The sequence below is a fragment of the Ambystoma mexicanum genome, chromosome 1q, assembly GCF_040938575.1.
Source record: "Ambystoma mexicanum isolate Mex_15411 chromosome 1q, UKY_AmexF1_1, whole genome shotgun sequence".
NCBI classification, from domain to species: domain Eukaryota; kingdom Metazoa; phylum Chordata; class Amphibia; order Caudata; family Ambystomatidae; genus Ambystoma; species Ambystoma mexicanum.
Genome location: NC_090922.1, coordinates 1,266,044,959 through 1,266,064,658, shown reverse-complemented (window position 1 = coordinate 1,266,064,658; position 19,700 = coordinate 1,266,044,959). Strand labels below are relative to the sequence as shown.

At 46.0% G+C, this 19,700-nt stretch overlaps 1 protein-coding gene across 7 annotated transcripts in view; it reads left to right on the top strand.

The window, feature by feature from the left end:
- MYSM1 (Myb like, SWIRM and MPN domains 1) overlaps positions 1-19,700 on the top strand; it is a 1,148,256-nt gene that overhangs the window by 819,213 nt on the left and 309,343 nt on the right. For all 7 annotated transcript variants that reach the window (XM_069642083.1, XM_069642079.1, XM_069642082.1 and 4 more), the window contains 2 exons: positions 8,567-8,641; positions 10,959-11,147. In XM_069642083.1, the coding sequence (XP_069498184.1) occupies positions 8,567-8,641; positions 10,959-11,147 (264 nt within the window). The remainder of the gene's footprint in view (positions 1-8,566; positions 8,642-10,958; positions 11,148-19,700) is intronic.

Sequence of the window (19,700 nt, the reverse complement as noted above, 5' to 3'; positions counted from 1 at the left end):
ACAGGTGCTGCTGAAGACTGGATTCCAGGATGGTAAGCCTTTGTTCCCTTAGGCCCAGGATCAGAAGCAGAAGACACGATGAGCGTTCTGCTGCAGAGAATGCAGAATGACGCAAAGCAAGATTCAGCCATCGGGTGTGGTTTAAATAGCCTCCTGTAGTGCTTAGGTGTCTCCTTTCACAGCCACGCCTAGGTAAGAAAAGAGTTCCTGCTTTCCAGAAGAGTTCCAGTGTTCTGAACCTAGGGAGTGGCTCCTGCCCCACCCAACAGGAAAAGTAGTCCCAAACAGAAGAGGATCAGGGGTTCAACTGGCAGGTAAGTAAGCAGCATGGTCTGCTGCAGGTAAGTCCACCCAAGCATTATGAGCCTGGCGCTTCCAGCGCTGGGACTGGGCATCTTTATGAGCCTGGTGCCACTGGCGCCAGGACAGGGTCCAAAAGGTCCCAATTGGGACTGGCTGGCACTCGGAACCGGGGTTATGGGTCTGCTTCCATGGGAGTCGGGCAAGTCCTGATCTTTTGGAAGCAGAGATCATGACAGGGAGACCGTCGGCCCTCGGAGTCGTGCTGGTGGGCAACTGCTGCACCACCTCTTCTAACTCTTCTAGAGTAATGGGTGCGTCTAACGCCTCTCGTTTCTCTGCGCTAATCTGCGGCAGTCCTGTGTCCTCCAGTGTTTCTGCTATCTTGGTGTGATCACTCGCCTCATCATCGCCCTATAGTAGCCTATAGTACTCTGCAAACTCCTGATTTACCCCTTCTTGAGTATCAACAGTGCTCCCATCCTCCCTTGTTGTTGTTCTAATTGTGGGCCTGGGGGTCTCGCTCTTATATAGCCTTGCCAAGATCCTTCCTTGTTTATGGTAGTCAAAGGTTTACTACTCAATAATTACTTCACTCAAAAATGTATACATCAACAATCTCAATTGTTTATGTAAAGAATGTATAAACACAATGGGCAACATTAGGACTCTGGCGGTAGCCGCCGCCGCCACGAATTTCTCGGGAATGGGGAGTAATATTTTCTGGCGCCCAGGAATGGGCAATTACTGGGGCATCACAGCCCCGGCAGACCCGGTAATTGCCCATTCCCGTCGCCAGAAAATATTACTCCCCATTCCTATTGAGACCCATTGGATTCAATGGGGAGGCCGGATGCACCGGCACCACTCATGAATGGTGCTGGTTCATCCGTCGAGTCCCGCTCGCAGACTCATAGTTTGCCAGTCTGGAAACAACGGCACCGGCAAACTTACCAGTATCATTGTTTCTGGACCGGCAAATTTATAATGAGGCCCAATATATATTGTACAAAGTTATATTTTTTAGTTGCAGTTTCGACAAAAGAAAATTCTTAATTCAGCAATTCATAAATCATATGCTCTACATGTTTCACGAACTTGGGAAAGAAACTAGATCAGAGGGAATTGTTTTGGATTGAAAAACTTGGCAGCGTAACTCCAGACGGGATGAATGTGGACTTCATTCTGGGTGCTTATCTGTGATGTACGGACAAGTGTTGAGCAGGGAAAATACAATGTAGAGGTGAAATAGGCTTGATATCTATTTCATACAAACTGGACAGTCATTCTTTTTGACAGAACCTGCAAACATAAGACACTAAAGAGGATAAGAGCATGAGCAATGCATCATATTGGACTGGACACATGTTTTAATATAATGTGAATGTCTGCACATGTTGGTTCCCAACAGTACATGCCAAATTGAGAGGTTAGTCGATTTATTAAAGTTGACAGGAAAATGAGAATTGTGGCACACTACACTGGACAACTATTTTAATGTAATTGACATGTTTGTACATGTTGGTTGTAACAATACTTGCAAACTAATAAGACTAAAGTTAAAAGGAAAATCAGAAATGTGGCTTATTACACTGGACAGCATGTCTGATATGATGATAATGTCTTCAAATGTTTGTCAACTTTGGAGGAATACTATATGTTTATACTGGCAATCAAGGATATGTTAATGCACCAAGTGGAAGTGTAATACTAATTTGAAAATAATAGAACTCCGGATTTTGTTTGAGGCTGTTTGAGAATGCTTTAACCATATTGGCAAATCCTTTTTGACCATACCATCATGATATTGTGGCTGAAGTTAAAACAGAAAACTGTTAGAATGGAAGCATGAGTTTCTCATTAATATTTTACCTGGAGAAGTCTTGATACTTTTCACATCATACACAGACAACACCTGGGGATTCATCCTCCATAATTGAAAGCCAGGAGAGTAAATCCATAGAACACCACCCTTCATACCTGTCTTAATAAGAATAGGATTCCATACACATTAGGTAACAAGATAGAGACAGAGGATTCATCCTTAGTACCTGGTTGCAGTACCCGTATCTTTTTTTTCCAATAAGTTTTTATTATGTTTTCAGTGAAACAAGTACACAAAAGAAAACCTTTCCCCCAACAGCTCCCCCCACCTCCCTCCCTTCCCACCCTCCTCCCAGATCCAAGAGGTCAGCTGAAAGCATAACTTCGACATTAGGAATAGAAACATAATGCATGTTAATTCGGCCCGGATGCCCGGGTAGGTCGTTGAACCAGTTTCTCATAACGGCCTCCCAAAAGGATAGCTGCGCTAACACTTACAAGTCTTCACAGGTCCGATTTGTCCTGTGTGTCGAATTATTCCCAGTAGTTCCATAGCCTTGGGGCACCAGGCATGGCGGGCTCCCGCTTTTAGATATGACACCAGGTTGGCCCAGTCCGACATGAACCACATGTGGAGCCCCTGGATAGAGTAGGTGAGCCATTCCATGGCCACCAATGACCACAGCTTCGCAACCCACTCATGTTCCTGTGGAGGGTCCTTCAACTTCCACTTCCGGGCAAGGACAAGAGCAGCCGCCAACATCATTATCACGTAACGTTTGAGGTCGGCTCTAGTAGGCAGGGTTGTCAGCATCCCATTAAGGCCTAATAAGTCCCGCCCTCTGTTATGACCCAGCTTAACGCCAAACACCTGACCTGAGACCAAAAGGGATCCATTTTTGGGCACTCCCTCCAACAGAACCATGATGCATTGGGGTATATTTCATTTAACCTGATTGGGGTTAGGTGCCACCTCAACATCAGTTTCAGCCAGATCTCCCAAATTTGAATGGATCTTGCTAGTTTCAGGATCTGAGACCAGAGCTTAACCCTTTTGACCATATATTTCCTGGACTGCAAGGGTTCTTCCCGCTTTCTGAGTTTATAAATGGACGACACCACCCCCTTGTCTTCCATGTCCAGATACTTTTCGAACTGGGTGAGGGAACAGGAACCCGCCTGCTTAACCAACGGCTGGGAGATCCAGTGTCTGATCTGGAGATATGAAAACCTCTGCTTCTCCCCCAAGCCAAAGTCCTTCTTACACTGCTCAAATTGTTTCACCTCGCCCCCCGCCAACATATCCCGCACCATCCGGCAGCCCCCCTGGTACCAAGGATCGAAGGTCGGCGCATTGGGGGCCGCTGGAGTGAATTGCGAGGCTGGGTACCTCCATTTCTAAATACCTGGGGGCCCCTTTGGTCTAGCTATTGAAAGGGTGAGTGGAGCATGATCTCCAAGGGTAATTGCCCCTACCTCCAAGGCTGTAGCTCTTCCCACCAGTGGTTTTGAAATCCAAACATAATCTATCTGTGAGTGTTACCTGTGTCCATGTGAATAGAAAGTGTATCCCTCTGCATCGCCATAAAGTTCTCGCCATGCATCAACCAGGGCCAAATCGCGCATTTTCTTCACCAGGTCTCCTGATGGTCCCCCCTGTGCATCCCATGAGGTAGAACTCCTGTCTTTGGAGGGGTCCCAAGATAAATTAAAGTCTCCCAGCAGGAGGATATTAGCCTTAGCAAATGTCCATAAGCGGGTGACAATGTTTTGTATAAAGGGGTCCTTAGCTTGATTGGGAGCATACAGGGTTGCTACCGTGAAGGACTCCACCTTTCCCTCGAGTGTACCTTCTTTGGTTATCCTTCTGCATATCCCTGATGGTCAGATGGAGCCCATCCCTCAAGGCAATTAAGACTCCCCCTTCTTGCTAGCTTGTGTGGCCTGAACCACTCGTGAGTATCCCTTGAATCTTATCCTATGGGTGTCCCTAGTATGCACATGGGTCTCCTGCAGTGCTACTACATGGGGTTGTTCCCGCCTGAGGTACCGGTCCACCTTCTTCCTCTTAACCTGGGAATTGAGGCCATTCACATTTAGTGAAAGCAACTTTAGTGCATCTAAGCTAGCCATGTGACGAATTTATGAGAGACATTGTTAACCCAATAGGACCCCCTGGGCCCTCTGCCGTTCGCTCGTTGAAGTGTGCGCTCCATCCGTGGGCCACGGATTGGGTCCTCAAGAGCTGAACCTTTGATCTTTCCCCCTCCCTCATCCCTCCACTGCCCCCTCGCCAACTCCCCCCACCTCTTCTTCCAGGCGAGACCGGCTGGCGCCAAGCCCCCTCGTGATTCCTCCACGAGAGGTGGACTCAATAACTAACCCAGAAACTTCCCACGCAGGATTTCCCATTCCAAGACCCCAACCCCCCGCCCCCTGCTGCCCACCACATCTCTAGTGAACCACCCGCCACCAATTACTGATCAACTTTGGCTGGTGCCCTCCCCGGGCTCGATTTATGGGGCCTCACACAACCTTTCGGTTCCTTATGTGTCAGTTGGAAGGCTCCCAGCCCCCGAAGGACATTCCTCAACCACATTGTTGATGGTTTTCCTGCGCTCTGGACCCTGAAACTTTCTTCCTTCCTCTCTTGGGCTTAATCGTAGACCATTCCCATGGTTTGCGCCCACCCGGCTGCGCTTCCGCTCCCACAGGGGGGCCGAGGTTTGCTCCTCCAGACCGAGCAAGGCCAGCCCCTGGTCGCAGGTCGTGATCTTATGGTGCGAACCCTGCCAGACAAAGGACAAACCGAACGGGTGGGCCCATCTGTAACAGATTTGCTGAGATCGTAGAAAGGACAGGACCGGACCAATCCGCCTCCTTTTGATTAGCGTTATCCACGCCAGGTCTTGGTATAGAGAGATTTCATGGCCATTGTAGGTGATGTGTGTGGCCCTTCTCGCCTTCTCCAAAATCTTCGCCGCCTTTACCGTGTAATTATGGAAAGCCACCAACACATTGCGCGGTCTAGATCCTGGCTCCAGTCTTCGCGGTCCTACCCTGTGGACTCTGTCAAATTGCATGTCTGTGTCCCACTCTGAGTTTAGCAGGTCTACAAATATCTCTTTTAATGATTGGGGCAACTCCTGATCTGGAATGCCCTCTGGCAATGATTTAACTCTAATATTCGCCCTTCTCGACCTGTTCTCCAAGTCTTCAGCTTGTAGATCCAGGTTTTGTGTGGCCGCAGCCAGGGTTTCTAGCAGATTGGATGGCGCGCTCGTTAATGTCCACTCTCTCTTCCACTTTGTTAATGTATCTTTTGATTTCCCTTAAGCCTTCCGCCAGATCTTATCGCAGCTTGTCCATCTGCGTCTGTCCGGCTGCTGTGATCTTCTCCACCAATTCGCCCATGAACTGCGTTAGCATAGCCTGAGATCGGCCTGTCTTGATCCTCGTGGGAGAACGAAGCCTCGTTATCCCCTGAGCCTTGGCCCATCCCTTGGGCCTCTGACGTCTCAGATTCTTTTAGCCAGAATTTCATAAGGGGACCGTCTGTTGCTTTTCTGGGGCCTTTCCTCTGGGCTGGGTTCTCTTTTCCCTTGTTTCTGGACATCGCTGCTCGGGAAGTGTATGAGAGGTGTCCTCCGGGAGGCGGGGGGGGAAGAGTATAATGGTGAGGCGCTATACAGTGCGGAGCTGGGTCACCCGGGCCCTGTCACAACCTCAAGAGGGGGCCCCCCTGCAGTCTGGGGCGTTCACCAATGACCAGTCTGGGCACCCCAGCGCTCCCCCCCTGTCTTGCTGATCACCGCTTCCCCTCTGGTGCTTCTACTGGGTGGATCCAGCTGATGCTTTCACTTGGGCACAGTCAATTTCGTGGGCCACGGTATCGCTAGGAGCCAAATTCTGTTGCTGATCAGACTGCAAGGCACCACCACTACTGCAGGCCCCAGGGAGCCCAGCGGGGCCCCCCCCACTGCCCAACGTATGTTTGCCACTCCTCGCAGCCCAGGCAGCACCCGGTTCCTGGCGCCGGAGCAAGGAGTCGCCCAAGCCGTGCCAAGTCCTGTCCCGGAGCGGGCGCCCAAATCTCTGACCCCCCCGGAGCCACATGGACTCCACTGACCAGTCCGCTCCCCCCCAGAGGGGGGGTGCGCCCCCCTCATGCTCCGCCGCCAGTCCCATGTAGTATTCTTGGGGGCCCTGGGGGCCGAGGGACTGCTTCACGTCACGTCCCGCGGGGGCAAGAACCAATATGGCGCACCTCTCCCTGACCTGCCCGGGCCGCCTCCATACCTTCACTGTGGTCTCCGCTTACCACTGGATGCCAGGTGGGCGGGAGCAGTCAACACCCCCTCCTTTTTGGGCCTCGAGGGGGCCATCAGCTATGCGCCGAACCCGCGCCAGGAGCCTGCAAGGATCGCTCCGAGCGCCGAACGGCACCGCCTCCCAATCCCGGGGGAGGCCACGGCTGCGGGCGGCCGAGCCGCTGCCGACACTGCGTTGCCGGCCGCGCCTCTCCGGGGGGGGCTCCTCCGGAAACCAGACGTCGCTCCCCGCTCGGGTGTCCCCACGCCGCCTACTCAGGATGCCGGGGAGGGCTGCAACTGAAGCGGAGGGGCAAAACGCTGTTAGCAGGACGGGAGCCTGGGGCGCGACGTCCTCGTAACTACCAGTACCCGTACCTTAAATGGGGAGGCATCCTACATAATCACTTGGATATTATAAATATATACAAACTATTACATTTTTGCCATCTTGGATGTTGAACATTAGAAACGTGAGGTGTGGACATCCATACATTAAAAACAATGATTTCCGCGTCCTGTGCGGATAAACAAATGTGACGTCCTCATGCTACGACGTGATGTCGCGTTATAAATGGCAGCCATTTTGGAAATGGCCGAGAATCATTCCGGGAAAAAAACGGATGATTGTGGAAGCAGGGGACAGGTGATTAGTGATTGCAAGTCGCTAGAATTTCTGGGATTTTAGGTGTTTTGAATATTTGGGAGCCATACCTAGTTTTAAATATGTGCTTATACCAACAGGTCTATATGGGTGACCTGCTGCTGAAAAAATCTTTTTTTGGGAGCCATTACTTGATCAAGAGCCACATGGGAAGCGGTTTCCCTCACTAGGGTAAGACATCTGCTAAGATACATTGATACATTGTATTCCTAATATTTATCTAAAATGTCTCTGTTTTAGACAGCATAATAGTTGGACATAACAGACCTCATATGATCTGTTATCCCCACATAGAAATCAACTACCCATAAAGTGTGAAAATCCTGAGACCGGCACCCACTTTTGGATGCCAGAAGGGAAGACACAGATATCCTCCACTTGAGGTGAGGATAGAACATAATGAGGAAATGATCAGGGATAAAAGGCAGCATTAGGGAAAATGTTTTTTGACAAACTTTGTTTTTAAATTACTAAGCATTGCTGGATTTACTGGATACCATTTAAGGCTTCGGCACCAAAGAACAAAACACACAAAGCATGGACTGTGTTAGCCCGACTGACACCAGGTGAATATTAAAAAAAAGTAATCATGACAGATATCGATTTTTCTGATCTACATACTAAGAATCGGTTCACCTAGATTCTCACTAAATAAGTATACTCACTATTTTTCAAGTTTTTGTAGATCTGTGCGATTTGGTGCAAGAAAAGGACGAACGATAGCTCCTGAGGAAGGGAAAGGACTTCCTGAAAAGCGTATAGCATATGATTTATGGATTGCTGATTTAAGAATGTTTGTTTTGTTGAAACTGTAACTAAAAATATGACTTTGTACAATACATATTGTGTTTTATACATTCTCTACATAAACAATCGAGATTGTTGATATATACATTTTTGAGGAAAGTAATTATTGAGTAGATAACTTTTGACTACCATTGACTACTTAGATATTCGTAAATGTTGACTGGCCATACCGAGAAAAGACTCAACCTGTGATTTATAACAAGGACTGGGAAAATTCGAAATGCTATTCACCAGCTCCACCTTTTGGTGTGATACCATTCTCTGATATCTCATGTTTCAGATACTGAATCAAGTTGCTGTGAAACTTGCACTTTTCCTTAATGTTAAACCATATTCCAGAAAAATATCAAAAAACTTTCTTCAACCTAATATGCAGTTTCTGCATACACTAGCTCAACATCCAAAAACCTAATACTCCTTGTAATATTTGCAAGGGATTTTTTTTTTTATTTTGTGGAATTAATTGTTTTCGTAATGTACCTTTTCCGATGGATGCTACAGCGTGTTCTTACTATTTAAAGTCGTCTTTGCAGCTTTGCAGCTCTATTGCAGCTATTTAGCAATTTATTAAGATGCCAGAGGTTACTAGAATTCTTTTTGGCATAACAAAGGTACATTTGAACCTCTCACGCGTGTTTCAACATTCTTTTGTTTGTTTTAGCATGCACATGTGTCCATGGCTGAAGTCATTGGTTTGTTAGGCGGAAGATATTCAGAAAATGAGAACATTGTGGAGGTAAGTGAACATTTGCAGAGACCGGACAACAAAGGGACTGGCAATGTACATAATGTATCTGTGGACAGGTTTTGTGGCCGAATAAAGCAAACTGCTTACTGCTCCTGGGGAACTACTCAAGTCGTTCATGCCCATGGACCGCTGCAGAGCAGGGTGATGCTCTACCTTCCATCTCTCGCTCTTAGAGAAGAGGTTTTCAATAACATTTTTGTTGCAAAAAAATTTAGTGTACATTTTATTTTTTGGACGATGGATGACCGCTGTTTTACCGTTATTTTGGTGGAAAAAGCTGTTCCTGCATGTTACTGTGGCAGGCACGTTAACCCAATACACTGTCTTTCTGAGAGTGGTGATTTCTGACCTTCGGGGGAACATGCATAACTCTGCAGAACGCCCTTTAACACCCTGCGCTATCTTGCAGGTATTAGAACATGTATGAAATGTGACAAGTAAGTGGTACAACAAAAAACCTTGTTGTACAAACTGGGGCATAGCTTGAGGCAAAAACAAGTTAGCGCTGGGTCCCCCTGAACATCACCTGATACATGACAGTTCTAAAAAATGATACATAATAGGAAGAGTTCCATATAAAACTCACCACTGGAACAGTAGTCAAGTTTATGGTTAACTGCCACTGTCTCCTGTGTAGTTGTTACAGTGTCGGACATGGAAATCTTCCTATTATGCATCATTTTTTAGAACTCTCATGTATCAGGTGATGTTCAGGGGGACCCAGCGCTAACCACGGCGACTGTTCCCTCTGCACATCGTCGCTCCATAATAATAAAGATCACCTTCGAGTGAAACACACTTTTTACTCTTGTTCTTACAGCCTCTGAAATTGACCCTATTTGGGCAGCAAGCCTTTCTGGGAAGGGAGATACACATTCTCAAGGCTAGTTTAATCGGAACTGAGCGATTACAAGTACAATTTTTTCAATTTTGAATGAATAGATTACTAGATAAGTAATGGAAATATATTACTTTATGTCTTACAGAAAAGAATCCAATATTCTTATAAACCTGAAGAAGGGTATTAATTACCCGAAACACATAGTTTAAAGGATAGGAAATAAGATTGGAAACCTATGAAGTTTATTGTATCACGTGAACAAATAACATTTGGCAACATATGAGAACAATATGTGAAATAAATGTGTATTGTTTTAAAAAAACGCATATGAGTAAATATGTCATTCTTGTTTATGATGCACAACTTTGATTTATCTTATGAAGTAATATGTTCCTTGCTAAAAACTAAAAATAAATGTCTTCTTTCATTTGAGAGATGTTGAATATGAATGAATAGAAATCCATTGAACAACGAATTACATGTATGTACTTCTGGTAATGGAACAGAATCTTCAGCAAGACTTGTTTTTGCCTCAAACTGTGCCCCAGTTTGTACAACAAGGTTTTTTGTTGTACCACTTACTTGTCACATTTGTTACAGTAGAGGTAGCACTCTACTAATTGGGAGCACCTAGAAAGCACATTTAACAAAAACAGGAATGTATTATATGTTTATAACTAATGATTCAACATTGAGTGCGCCTCTGCACACTCCGTATCCATTAGAACATGTATGAACCTATTTTGATTTGAATTAGATTTTTTAAATTTGGATTAGTGGATTTCTTTTAATACTGATGAAATATATACTGTCTTTCGAGTAATTATGTGTGTAGATTTTCTCCATTTCATATCCTATTTTTTTGTAATTGATCCAAAATTCTTCCAAATGTGTTAGCTCACTACTATAGTTTAATACGCCGCACCACTTGTAAAGGTTCCTTAACATATGCAAACCAGAATGTACTGGGGGCATGAGTCATTAAGCAAAAATGTGAGCGCTTCAGAGGACCACCGGTAACGAAGCACTCGCATGAAAAAGCGCTTTGAAGCACTTCACTTGTCTATACGCGCTTTTTAAATAAACAATTACAGTGGTGTTTATGAAGTGTGAAGTGAAAGATTATATGGTTGATCTACTGGAGGAGTGGAACATGCATGCTGGAACCACATTCTAGCAGCGTGAGTTATTTCCCAGTTAAATTACGTACCTTCCCGCCGCGAGATAATCTTCACTGCTGCCCGAGCATGTGTGCACAACGTTGCTTGCTTTCTAGACAGCGATACGAAATATCGATGCACGTCCCATCTTTGGTTTTGTAAGGTCTGGCTGCACTGCATCCCAGCCACACATTCCTTCATTGTGACTGTAATGATATAATATCATGGGTACATCGATAGTAGCGTTTAAGTTCGTAAATCGCCTTGATTTGTAATGTGGTAATGGGCGGCTCTGTTTTTGCAGATATGTGCAGCCGAGCCCTGCAACAGTCTCAGCACAGGACTTCAGTGCGAAATGGATCCAGTGTCACAAACGCAAGCGTCCGAAACTTTAGCTGTCAGGGGATACAGTATCATCGGCTGGTACCACTCCCATCCTGCCTTCGATCCGAACCCCTCTATACGAGATATTGACACTCAAGCTAAATACCAGGTATAGTATCTGCAACACCGCTCTGTATGATCGCGTATCCCCTGTAACTGGCTGTAAATCCGTAATGATGCTCAGTGGAACATTTGCTAATCAAGATGGTCACGTATTGATCGGTGGCTCTGCAAGACTCCTGCATGATTGATTACGGTGTAGTTGAAGCTGGTGATGTAGAACGGATTGTGCAATTGAGCACTTTTAAAGGGGGAGGGGGGGGTGGGGTGCGAGAGTTAACTCTTGAATGTCCGGATACGAACACAATTTGGTAGCAGCCACGCTACTCTGAAATGCGAGCCACATCCCACGTGCTAATGCTTTAAATAAGCTATGTAGTGATCCACATAATTTCACTATGAATACATTGCCCTCTAGTGGCAGACCTAAAAACTCGCTGAATAAGAGGGGGAAAGGGGTGGATGGACAATTTTAACTAAAATTAAGTGTTTTTCCTAAATGTTAATATATCTTCTGCCTATTGTCACACGAAAGAAAAAGTTCTCATCTGTCTTATTAAACATTTTTGTAGGCATGTTTCGAATCAATTGAGTCTTCCCACGTTTTCCTCATCTTTGATATTCGGTATCCAACTTCAGCTGCTTCAGAATGTATTTTTCGTCAGCAAGCGTTGCGTGTCGATGCAGTTGACTCAGTGTAATCGAGGGTCTGTCTTCAGGATGTCATCAAAGGCATATATAGCACATGCAGTGCCCGTTGGTGCCGTTCTGTTTTTTTGCGTGAGCTATCGCTTCGAGAAATACGGCGTGCTTCATTTGTTACTTTGCAAATATGTCTTCTTCGTCGACACCGACTACCCTGGAGACCGGGTTCAAGAAGTGTCGAGATTGTGATTTAAAAATGTTGACCGACCCACACCGTATATGTCTATGGTGTCTCAGGATGGAGCCTAAGACCGCGGCCTGCTCCAAGTGCCAGTCTATGTCCAGAAAGGTTCTGAAGGAGTGAAAGAGGAAATTGGCGGTAGGTAGAAACCCCAAAAAATCCCCATCTCCCCTGACAAAAAAACCTTCGACCGATGAGTCAAGAGGCGACTCTGCTTGGGGGAAGAAAGTTAAGAGATCAAGATCAAGGAGTGGCACCCACCACTCCTCATTGTCGCTGAGGAAGTAAAAAAAGAGGCACTATAGGTTACCTTCTTCGACTTCGTCATCCGACGCCTCCCCAGAGATGGTACATTGCCTGACTAAAAACATCACAGCTGCCGATTGGGAAGCATTTAGACCAGAAATGCTGAAAATATTTCTTCAGCAAAAACCCACGGCAAGCCATGCTCCTACCGCACCTTCCAAAGCAGCCGGTAAGGAAGGCTCTAGCCATATCCCACGCGCCCTCAAACCCGGGACGAAGGCCTGATCCTCATAATCTAATCTAAGAAAATTATAGAATTTGCCGCACATCAAATGATTAATTGATTCTTTTAACACATCATTCTCATCGATTTTCTCTTTTTCGAAAGATGGCAAATAGAACATTGTCCGCCTATCCACAGAAAATGTATATCTATTTCCTGCATGTTAATAAGACGTACAACGGTAAAAGATGTTAACAGTGTTATAAGCACTGGAGTCCTATCATAGGTGGTAACAGTATCCACTAAATAATATTGTCTTCAACCGTTTGCAAAAGGTAGGGAGATTCCTCTCCTTCCACAGATCAACCCATTCCCGGCAATTGCAGCCTGTACAGGAAAGGAACGTCTATTCCCCCTTGTTCTTTTGGAATTTGGGCATATAAGCCAAAGTCTATCGCTTGATCTAGTGACTCTCCCCTGCGGTTGCAAAGTAGAGCAAAGGTGTTTTCTTCACATAGTAAAGTGACTGGCAAATACAGACAAAATCATTACTGGGTTGAGGAACCTACCTGTCGCAGCAAGATCTGCTCTAGGTTGCCACTCAGCATAGGCACTCATAATTGGCACTGGCTTTTTTTTGGGTAAAGCAGTTATGTGCCCTAAACACCACATTTGGTCAAGAATGCCCACAGAAATGAAGTTACACTCACAATAAAGCCACTTTTTAAAGCAGAGTTTAAATCCATAAGGTCTAGTAGTTTGCAACTGGACATACACAATGAACTAGCAGCTGATTATTAGCAGGTGCCACACTTGGATGGAGTTCTTAACCTAAACCTTGGCCTTCGTCGCATCTAGATAGAAATGTGAATGTTAGCATGTGCCACACTTAGATGGAGTTCTTAACCTTAGCCTGCGCCGCTTCTAGATAGAAATGTGAATGTTGGCATGTGCCACACTTACATGGAGTTTCTTAACTTTAGCCTTCGTCGTATCTAGATAGAAATGTGAAAGTTAGCATGTGCCACACTGAGATGGAATTCATAAACTTATCCTACATCGCATCTAGATAGAAATGTGAATGTTAGCAGGCGCCACACTACAATGAAACTGTGAATGATGACCAGGGCAACACTTGAATGGAATCGTGATCACTAGCCTGCCTCACATCTATACAGAATATTGATAATTAGCAAGCGCCGCATTACGATGGAATAGTGAATGATATAGCAAGCCTCACACCTGGACATAATTGCAAGGACAGCAATGGCAACTAACCAATCCACTAACAAATTCATCCCTCTGCATACACCTCTCAAACTCTAACCAAACACAACCCTAAAATGCAGCAATCCGCATAAACATCACTACACTGCAACAACAAAACAAACCGCACATAGACTTGCACAACAGCACACGACGACTACCGACCGTAAAAAACACCCCAGGCCCAGCCAACGGACCCACTGGGCTGAGGCTGCCAACAGCACATCACTGCTCTCTTGCACTTTTCCAGCTTATTCCCACTAACTCACCCCCTTCTCCCTCTTTCAGAGCCGCCAGAGCACCAGGGGACCACCCCGGTGGTGATAGTGCACGGTACAAATATCCTTTAACATTAACATCAAGAGCCATTGAGGCCTCGACGCGATGACAAGTAATCGAAGGATCCTTCAAGCCGAAAACATAAACATAAAGTCGAGGTCGTCGACACCATCAACATCAGCGTCCCCTTTGATGTCGGCTGCGCTACCTACGCCAGCGATGCCAGCAGAGCCATCGACACCGACTGCACCCTCAACCCCAGCTGTACCATCGACGTCAACCGTGCTATCTAAACCTATGGTGCCATCGAAGTAAAAAAAAAGATTTTGACACCCCCTTGAGCGTCAAATCCACAGTTTATCAAACCCTTGATAGCTATACCTGAAAAAACGTATGTTCCTTTACCACAGAAAGAATATTTTAAGTCTCTCACCTCATTATATGTGGAGAATGAATCTTAAGACTATGATGCACCTTATGGGCTCCAATTTGGTACACCAAATGTGCCTGAAAGCATTATTTCTGAATAATCAAGGTTGAAAGACCTTTGTGATAATTTACAGGCGGCCAGTGGGGTAGACGCCTCAACTGAGCTGGTTTTTGGAAGACCTGATGCTGGGGAGCATGTTGATGCGTCATATAGGCAGCTAATGTCCAAGGTAGTAGACTATATGGGGTGCAGTAGGCCTCACCTACCATTTGAACAGGATGATCTGATGGACGGATGGATCACAGATGGATTCTATACTGCCTTTTCATATTGCTCTCCAAAAAGGGTGGCTGCAAATTGGGTGGCGCCAGAATATAATCCAGCAGTGAACAAAAATCTGACCGAAAAATACTACCCTTCCAGTAGAGACACCGACTACATGTCTAAACATTCCACTCCAGAGTGTCTGGTGGTACAGGCAGCAACCACAACTTCCAAGCAAGCAGCTTATCCTACTATCTCTCCTGATAGGGATGACAAGAGAGTAGATGGATGGCCAAGAAAAGTATTTTCTGCAGGCGCTCAAATCAGCCAACTCCACATGTGCCCTTGCAAAATTCTTATCCACTCTATGGGACTGCATTTCCATGGCGGCAGAGCACATTCATGAGGGTGAAGAAAGACAGGTTCTTAGCTATGGTTAGAGACGGCAAAAAAGCCATGTGCGAGTTTCTTCAGTCAGGTCTGGATTCTGCTGACTGCATCAGCAGAGCCATGGCTACTAGCAGCTTAATAGACAGATTTGCATGGTTGAGGAAGTCGGGTTTTCTGCTGGATGTGCAATCCAGACTCCTCAGAATGCCCTTTTTGACCAACAGTATGCCCTTTTTGGTCTCACCTTTTTGGCAACAAGGCTGATGAAATCCTTGAGAAGTTTCAGACCTCAAAGGCGGCAGCCAAATCTTTAGGTGCCTCTATTAGGTAGCCTCAACCCTTTCGCCCCAGTGGTCAGCCTTGGAGGGGGAGATCTTTTTGTTACTACTCCTCAGTTGGAAGAACGAGAGGAATGGCTGGTCAAAGAGGCCAAAGATTACCGCCTGGTGGACGAGGGAGAGGTGCCAAGGCCGCTCAAGCAGGGGCATCTTTATTGTCAGCCGCCTCAAAACCTCTGAGGTCTTGAGTCACAGAACACCAGTGGGAGGCAGAGTGTCTCAGCTTCTATAAGAATGGCGAGATATTACTTTGGATGCTTGGGCATTGGAAACCCTAGCCCACGCGTACTGCCTTCCTTTCATTCAGAGACCTCCGAGCAATCCACCGGGGAGCAACTCAAATCCGCTCCTTGTGCAGGAAATGTTAGCCCTGCTAGAGAAACGCACTATAGGACCGGTGTCTGTAGTGGAGAGGGATGGTATTCTCCATATGTCCTAGTACCCAGGAAGGACTGCGACCCATCTTGGACTTGAGATATTTGAACAAGTTCCTCAGGAAGGACAATTTCAAGATGATCACAATTTCTCATATCAGATCCTTCAGACCCTCCAACTCCAGGATGGGATGATGTCATTGGACCTTCAGGAGGCTTATTTTCATGTGCCAATCCATCTTGAGCACAGAAAATACCTGAGGTTCGCCATTGGCGGTTCTCATTATCAGTTTCGAGTTCTGCCATTTCGACTAACCTCCGCCCAAGGATTTTCACCAAACTGGTGGCAGCGAGTCTCAGGAGAGGAGGGATTCACGTCTACCCCTACCTGAATGATTGGTTAATCATGGCATGTTCTCCTGAACAAGTCCTGAATCATCTCAGCGTGACCTGCCACTCTATTCACAGAGTGGGCTTCTCCCTCAATTAATAAGTCCCATATGACACCTTCTCAAAAGCTCCATTTCATCGGGGTGGTACTAGATACATCCTTGGGAAAGAGCTTGTGACCCGAGGTGAAGGCTCTAGACATTCTGCAGATGGTCACCAAGTTTGAGAGTGCACATCATCTCCCTGCCTTCGATTTTTATTTTTATTGATTTTTTTGCTTTTGTTTAGATTGTTCGACCATATGGCATCCTGTATTTTTCTGGTGCCAGAGGCCCGCCTGAGAATGAGAACCCTTCAATGGGCCCTCAGGAAACAATGGTCCCAGGTCTCAGGAAACATGTCGGACCTACTTCAGGTTCCAAGCAGGGTTGCACAGGATCTTCTATGGTGGATCTGCAAGCACAATATTCTGAAGGGAGAAACCTTTCGGCAACCATGGCCGCAGATGACAGTAGTGACAGACGCCTCACTCATGGGGTGTGGAGCACACACAAACGAACTGACAATCATCGGTCGTTGGTCTCCATCAGACTCCAAACTGCATATAAATCTTTTGGAGCTGAGGACAATCTGACTAGCGCTGAAGGCCTTTCTGCCCTCTGTGTCGGGAAAGAATGTCCTAATAATGATGGACAACACAGTGGCCATGTACTACCTCAACAAGAGAGGAGGTTTAGGGTCACTACCACTAGCCGGAGCAGAGAACACAGCGGCGGATGCTCTGGGCTGGCAGAGCAGTCTCTCCCACGAGTGTTGAAATAGCTCAGGAAGTCCTTCAAGAGATCTTCACCCTTTGGGGAACCCCTCCAGTGGATCTGTTCGTGACCAGTGTCAACCGGAAGTGCGAACTGTATAGCTCTAGGAGATGCATTCTTAGTGGACTGGGAGTTTCCACTCCTATATGCGTTTCCTCAAGTCCCCGTCATTCCTCATGTGATTGGGAGGTTAAGAATGTTTGGGAAACGTATGATCCTAATTGCCCCAGATTGGGCCAGGAGGACGTGGTACCCGGACCTTCTGGACATGTCCATCTGCCCTCCAATACGTCTTCCAATAAGAGAGGACCTTCTCTTGAGGGAGGAAGGTCGGGGTTCTCCATCCAGAGGTCAAGACATTCATTCTTCATGCAAGGTTTCTGAAAGGCTTTGATACAAGAATTGGGACCTCCCGGATGACGTAATGGAGATTTTGCTTTCGGCCAGAAGGCCAGCAACAAAGTCCTTTTACAGTTGCAGTTGGAACAAGTTCTGCAACTGGTGCAAAGACAAGAATGTAGACCCTTTTCTATGCAAAACACCAGTGGTGTTATCCTTTCTACTATCCTTAGCCCATCGGGGCTCCAGGTTGGTTGCTATACATCTATAAGCGCTTGTCAGAGGAATGTTTGTATTTCAGAATTCCACTGGTGACACAATTTCTAAAGGGGCTCACCAATGTGTTCCCTCCATCTCCCTTCCAGGTTCCAGTTTGGGACCTTAATCTGGTACTAACATTTCTAATGTGTGCACCCTTTGAACCTTTTCATTCATGTTCATTAAGGTTGTTAACTTTTAAAACCCTTCTCTTGGTAGCTTTAAACTCAGCCCGTAGAGTGAGTGAATTGCAGGCACGTTCATCCAAGCCACCCTTTACTATCTTCCGTAAGGATAGGGTTGTTCCAAGGGTTAATCCATCATTTTTACCCAAAATCATTTCTGATTTTCTCGTAGGGCAGAACATTGTTTTACCCTCTTTCTATCCTCCACCTCACCCTGGCAAAGAGGAGGTGCGATTACATATGTAAAGCTCTGAGCTTTTACAAATCTAAGATATCAAAACTTTGCATTGATGATCAGCTTTTCATTCGCCATATAGGTCACAAGCTGGGCCAGGCTGTTACTAAACAGACCTTATCCAGGTGGATCATTCTAGCAATTTCGGAATGCTACAGACTGGCAGGGGAGGATCCTCCTGAAGGATTAAGGGTCCATTCCACCCGGGGCATGGCTACCTCTACAGCCCTGAAAAGGGGTGTACTGATAAAAAAATATTTGTGAGGCAGCGACGTGGTCTACTATGCACATGTTCACAAAACATGAGTCTTCCCTCGGTCAGGTTGGGAAGCTTTGGGAAAGCTGTCCTGCATTTGGGTCATGAAAACTATTAAACACAAAATTCTTGCTCCGTCCACCGATACTAATACTGCTTTGGGAGTCTATCAAAGAAGAGTAATACGTGAGAGGATACAATCCATTCGAAGAACAAGTTACTTACTCCTGGTAACGTTCTTCGACTAGATGTTCCTCCCACGTATTCATCGCCTTCCCAACCAACCCCACAGTAGAATTTCCCATGCTATTACAGCTTTCGCTCCTTCAAAGTTGAGTATGGTCAATCCTATTGTTATGCAGGTATTTCTACTGTAAGTACATGGGTGGAACATCCAGCTGAAAGAACGTTAAGTGGCAAGCAACTTGTTCTTCTTGCCACGTTCGTCCTCCTTTTATGAGCTGCTTTCAGGCGCTTAGACCATGTGACGGCACAGGAGAGGTAGTGCAGTCATCGGACCTTTTACATCAGCTAGAAGGTATACTAAAAAGTGAATTTATTTACGTGACACCAACAAGGTTACTTACCTAATGCTACTGTCCCACCAGAATTAATGGCCCTATTACGAACCATTACTACCACCACCAAGTGAACGAAATTGCAACCTTTTACTTTGCCCTCTTTGCTTCTATAACTGATTTACAGACTCCACTTGCTCCTCGTCTACCAATGTCACTTCTTGAAAGTAGCTGGCAAAATGCAGCACAACACAAATGTTGAAAATAAGATGTATATAGTGTTTAATTTATGAGGGTGTTTCCAGGGCTCTGCCCCGGTCACTTATGTGTGAGCCCAAAACTTATCAGTTTGATTATGATGTGTTTTGTGTTGGCAACTTTATTATTTTAAGTCAGTCAGTGCTACTCACACAACCAGCTACACAGTGTACACTTGCCAGAGTCGATGCATCCCGTGCTGCCTCCTTATTTATGAACCTGATTACCCAGGTGGTCAGGACAGTACTAGTTATCCATTTTCATGGCTTATAATGACTTGGAAATTGACCATGCTGGATGCTCCTGCCGGCCATTCCCACACACCACTCCATTGATCCTGCGGGACATTTGTGCAGCTAGTCCATTGTAACAACGAGCTGCACTGCTACAGCAGTGTTGGTTGATAACATGACAGTCACCAGCCATCAGCACCAACACAGGGACACGGGCATGGACAAGCTTAAGGCCACTGCCGAAAATGACTGCCTGTCAAGAGTTCCAACCTATAGAAGATCTTGCTGCAGTGTTTGACAGAGAAGTTCATCAGTGCAGTCATTTATTTTTCCTGCATTTGGCCATCCGTTTACCATAGGAGGAAATGATTGCTCCCTCTATGGTTGTCCAGCATGTTCCACTTGCCACTTCTAGTATC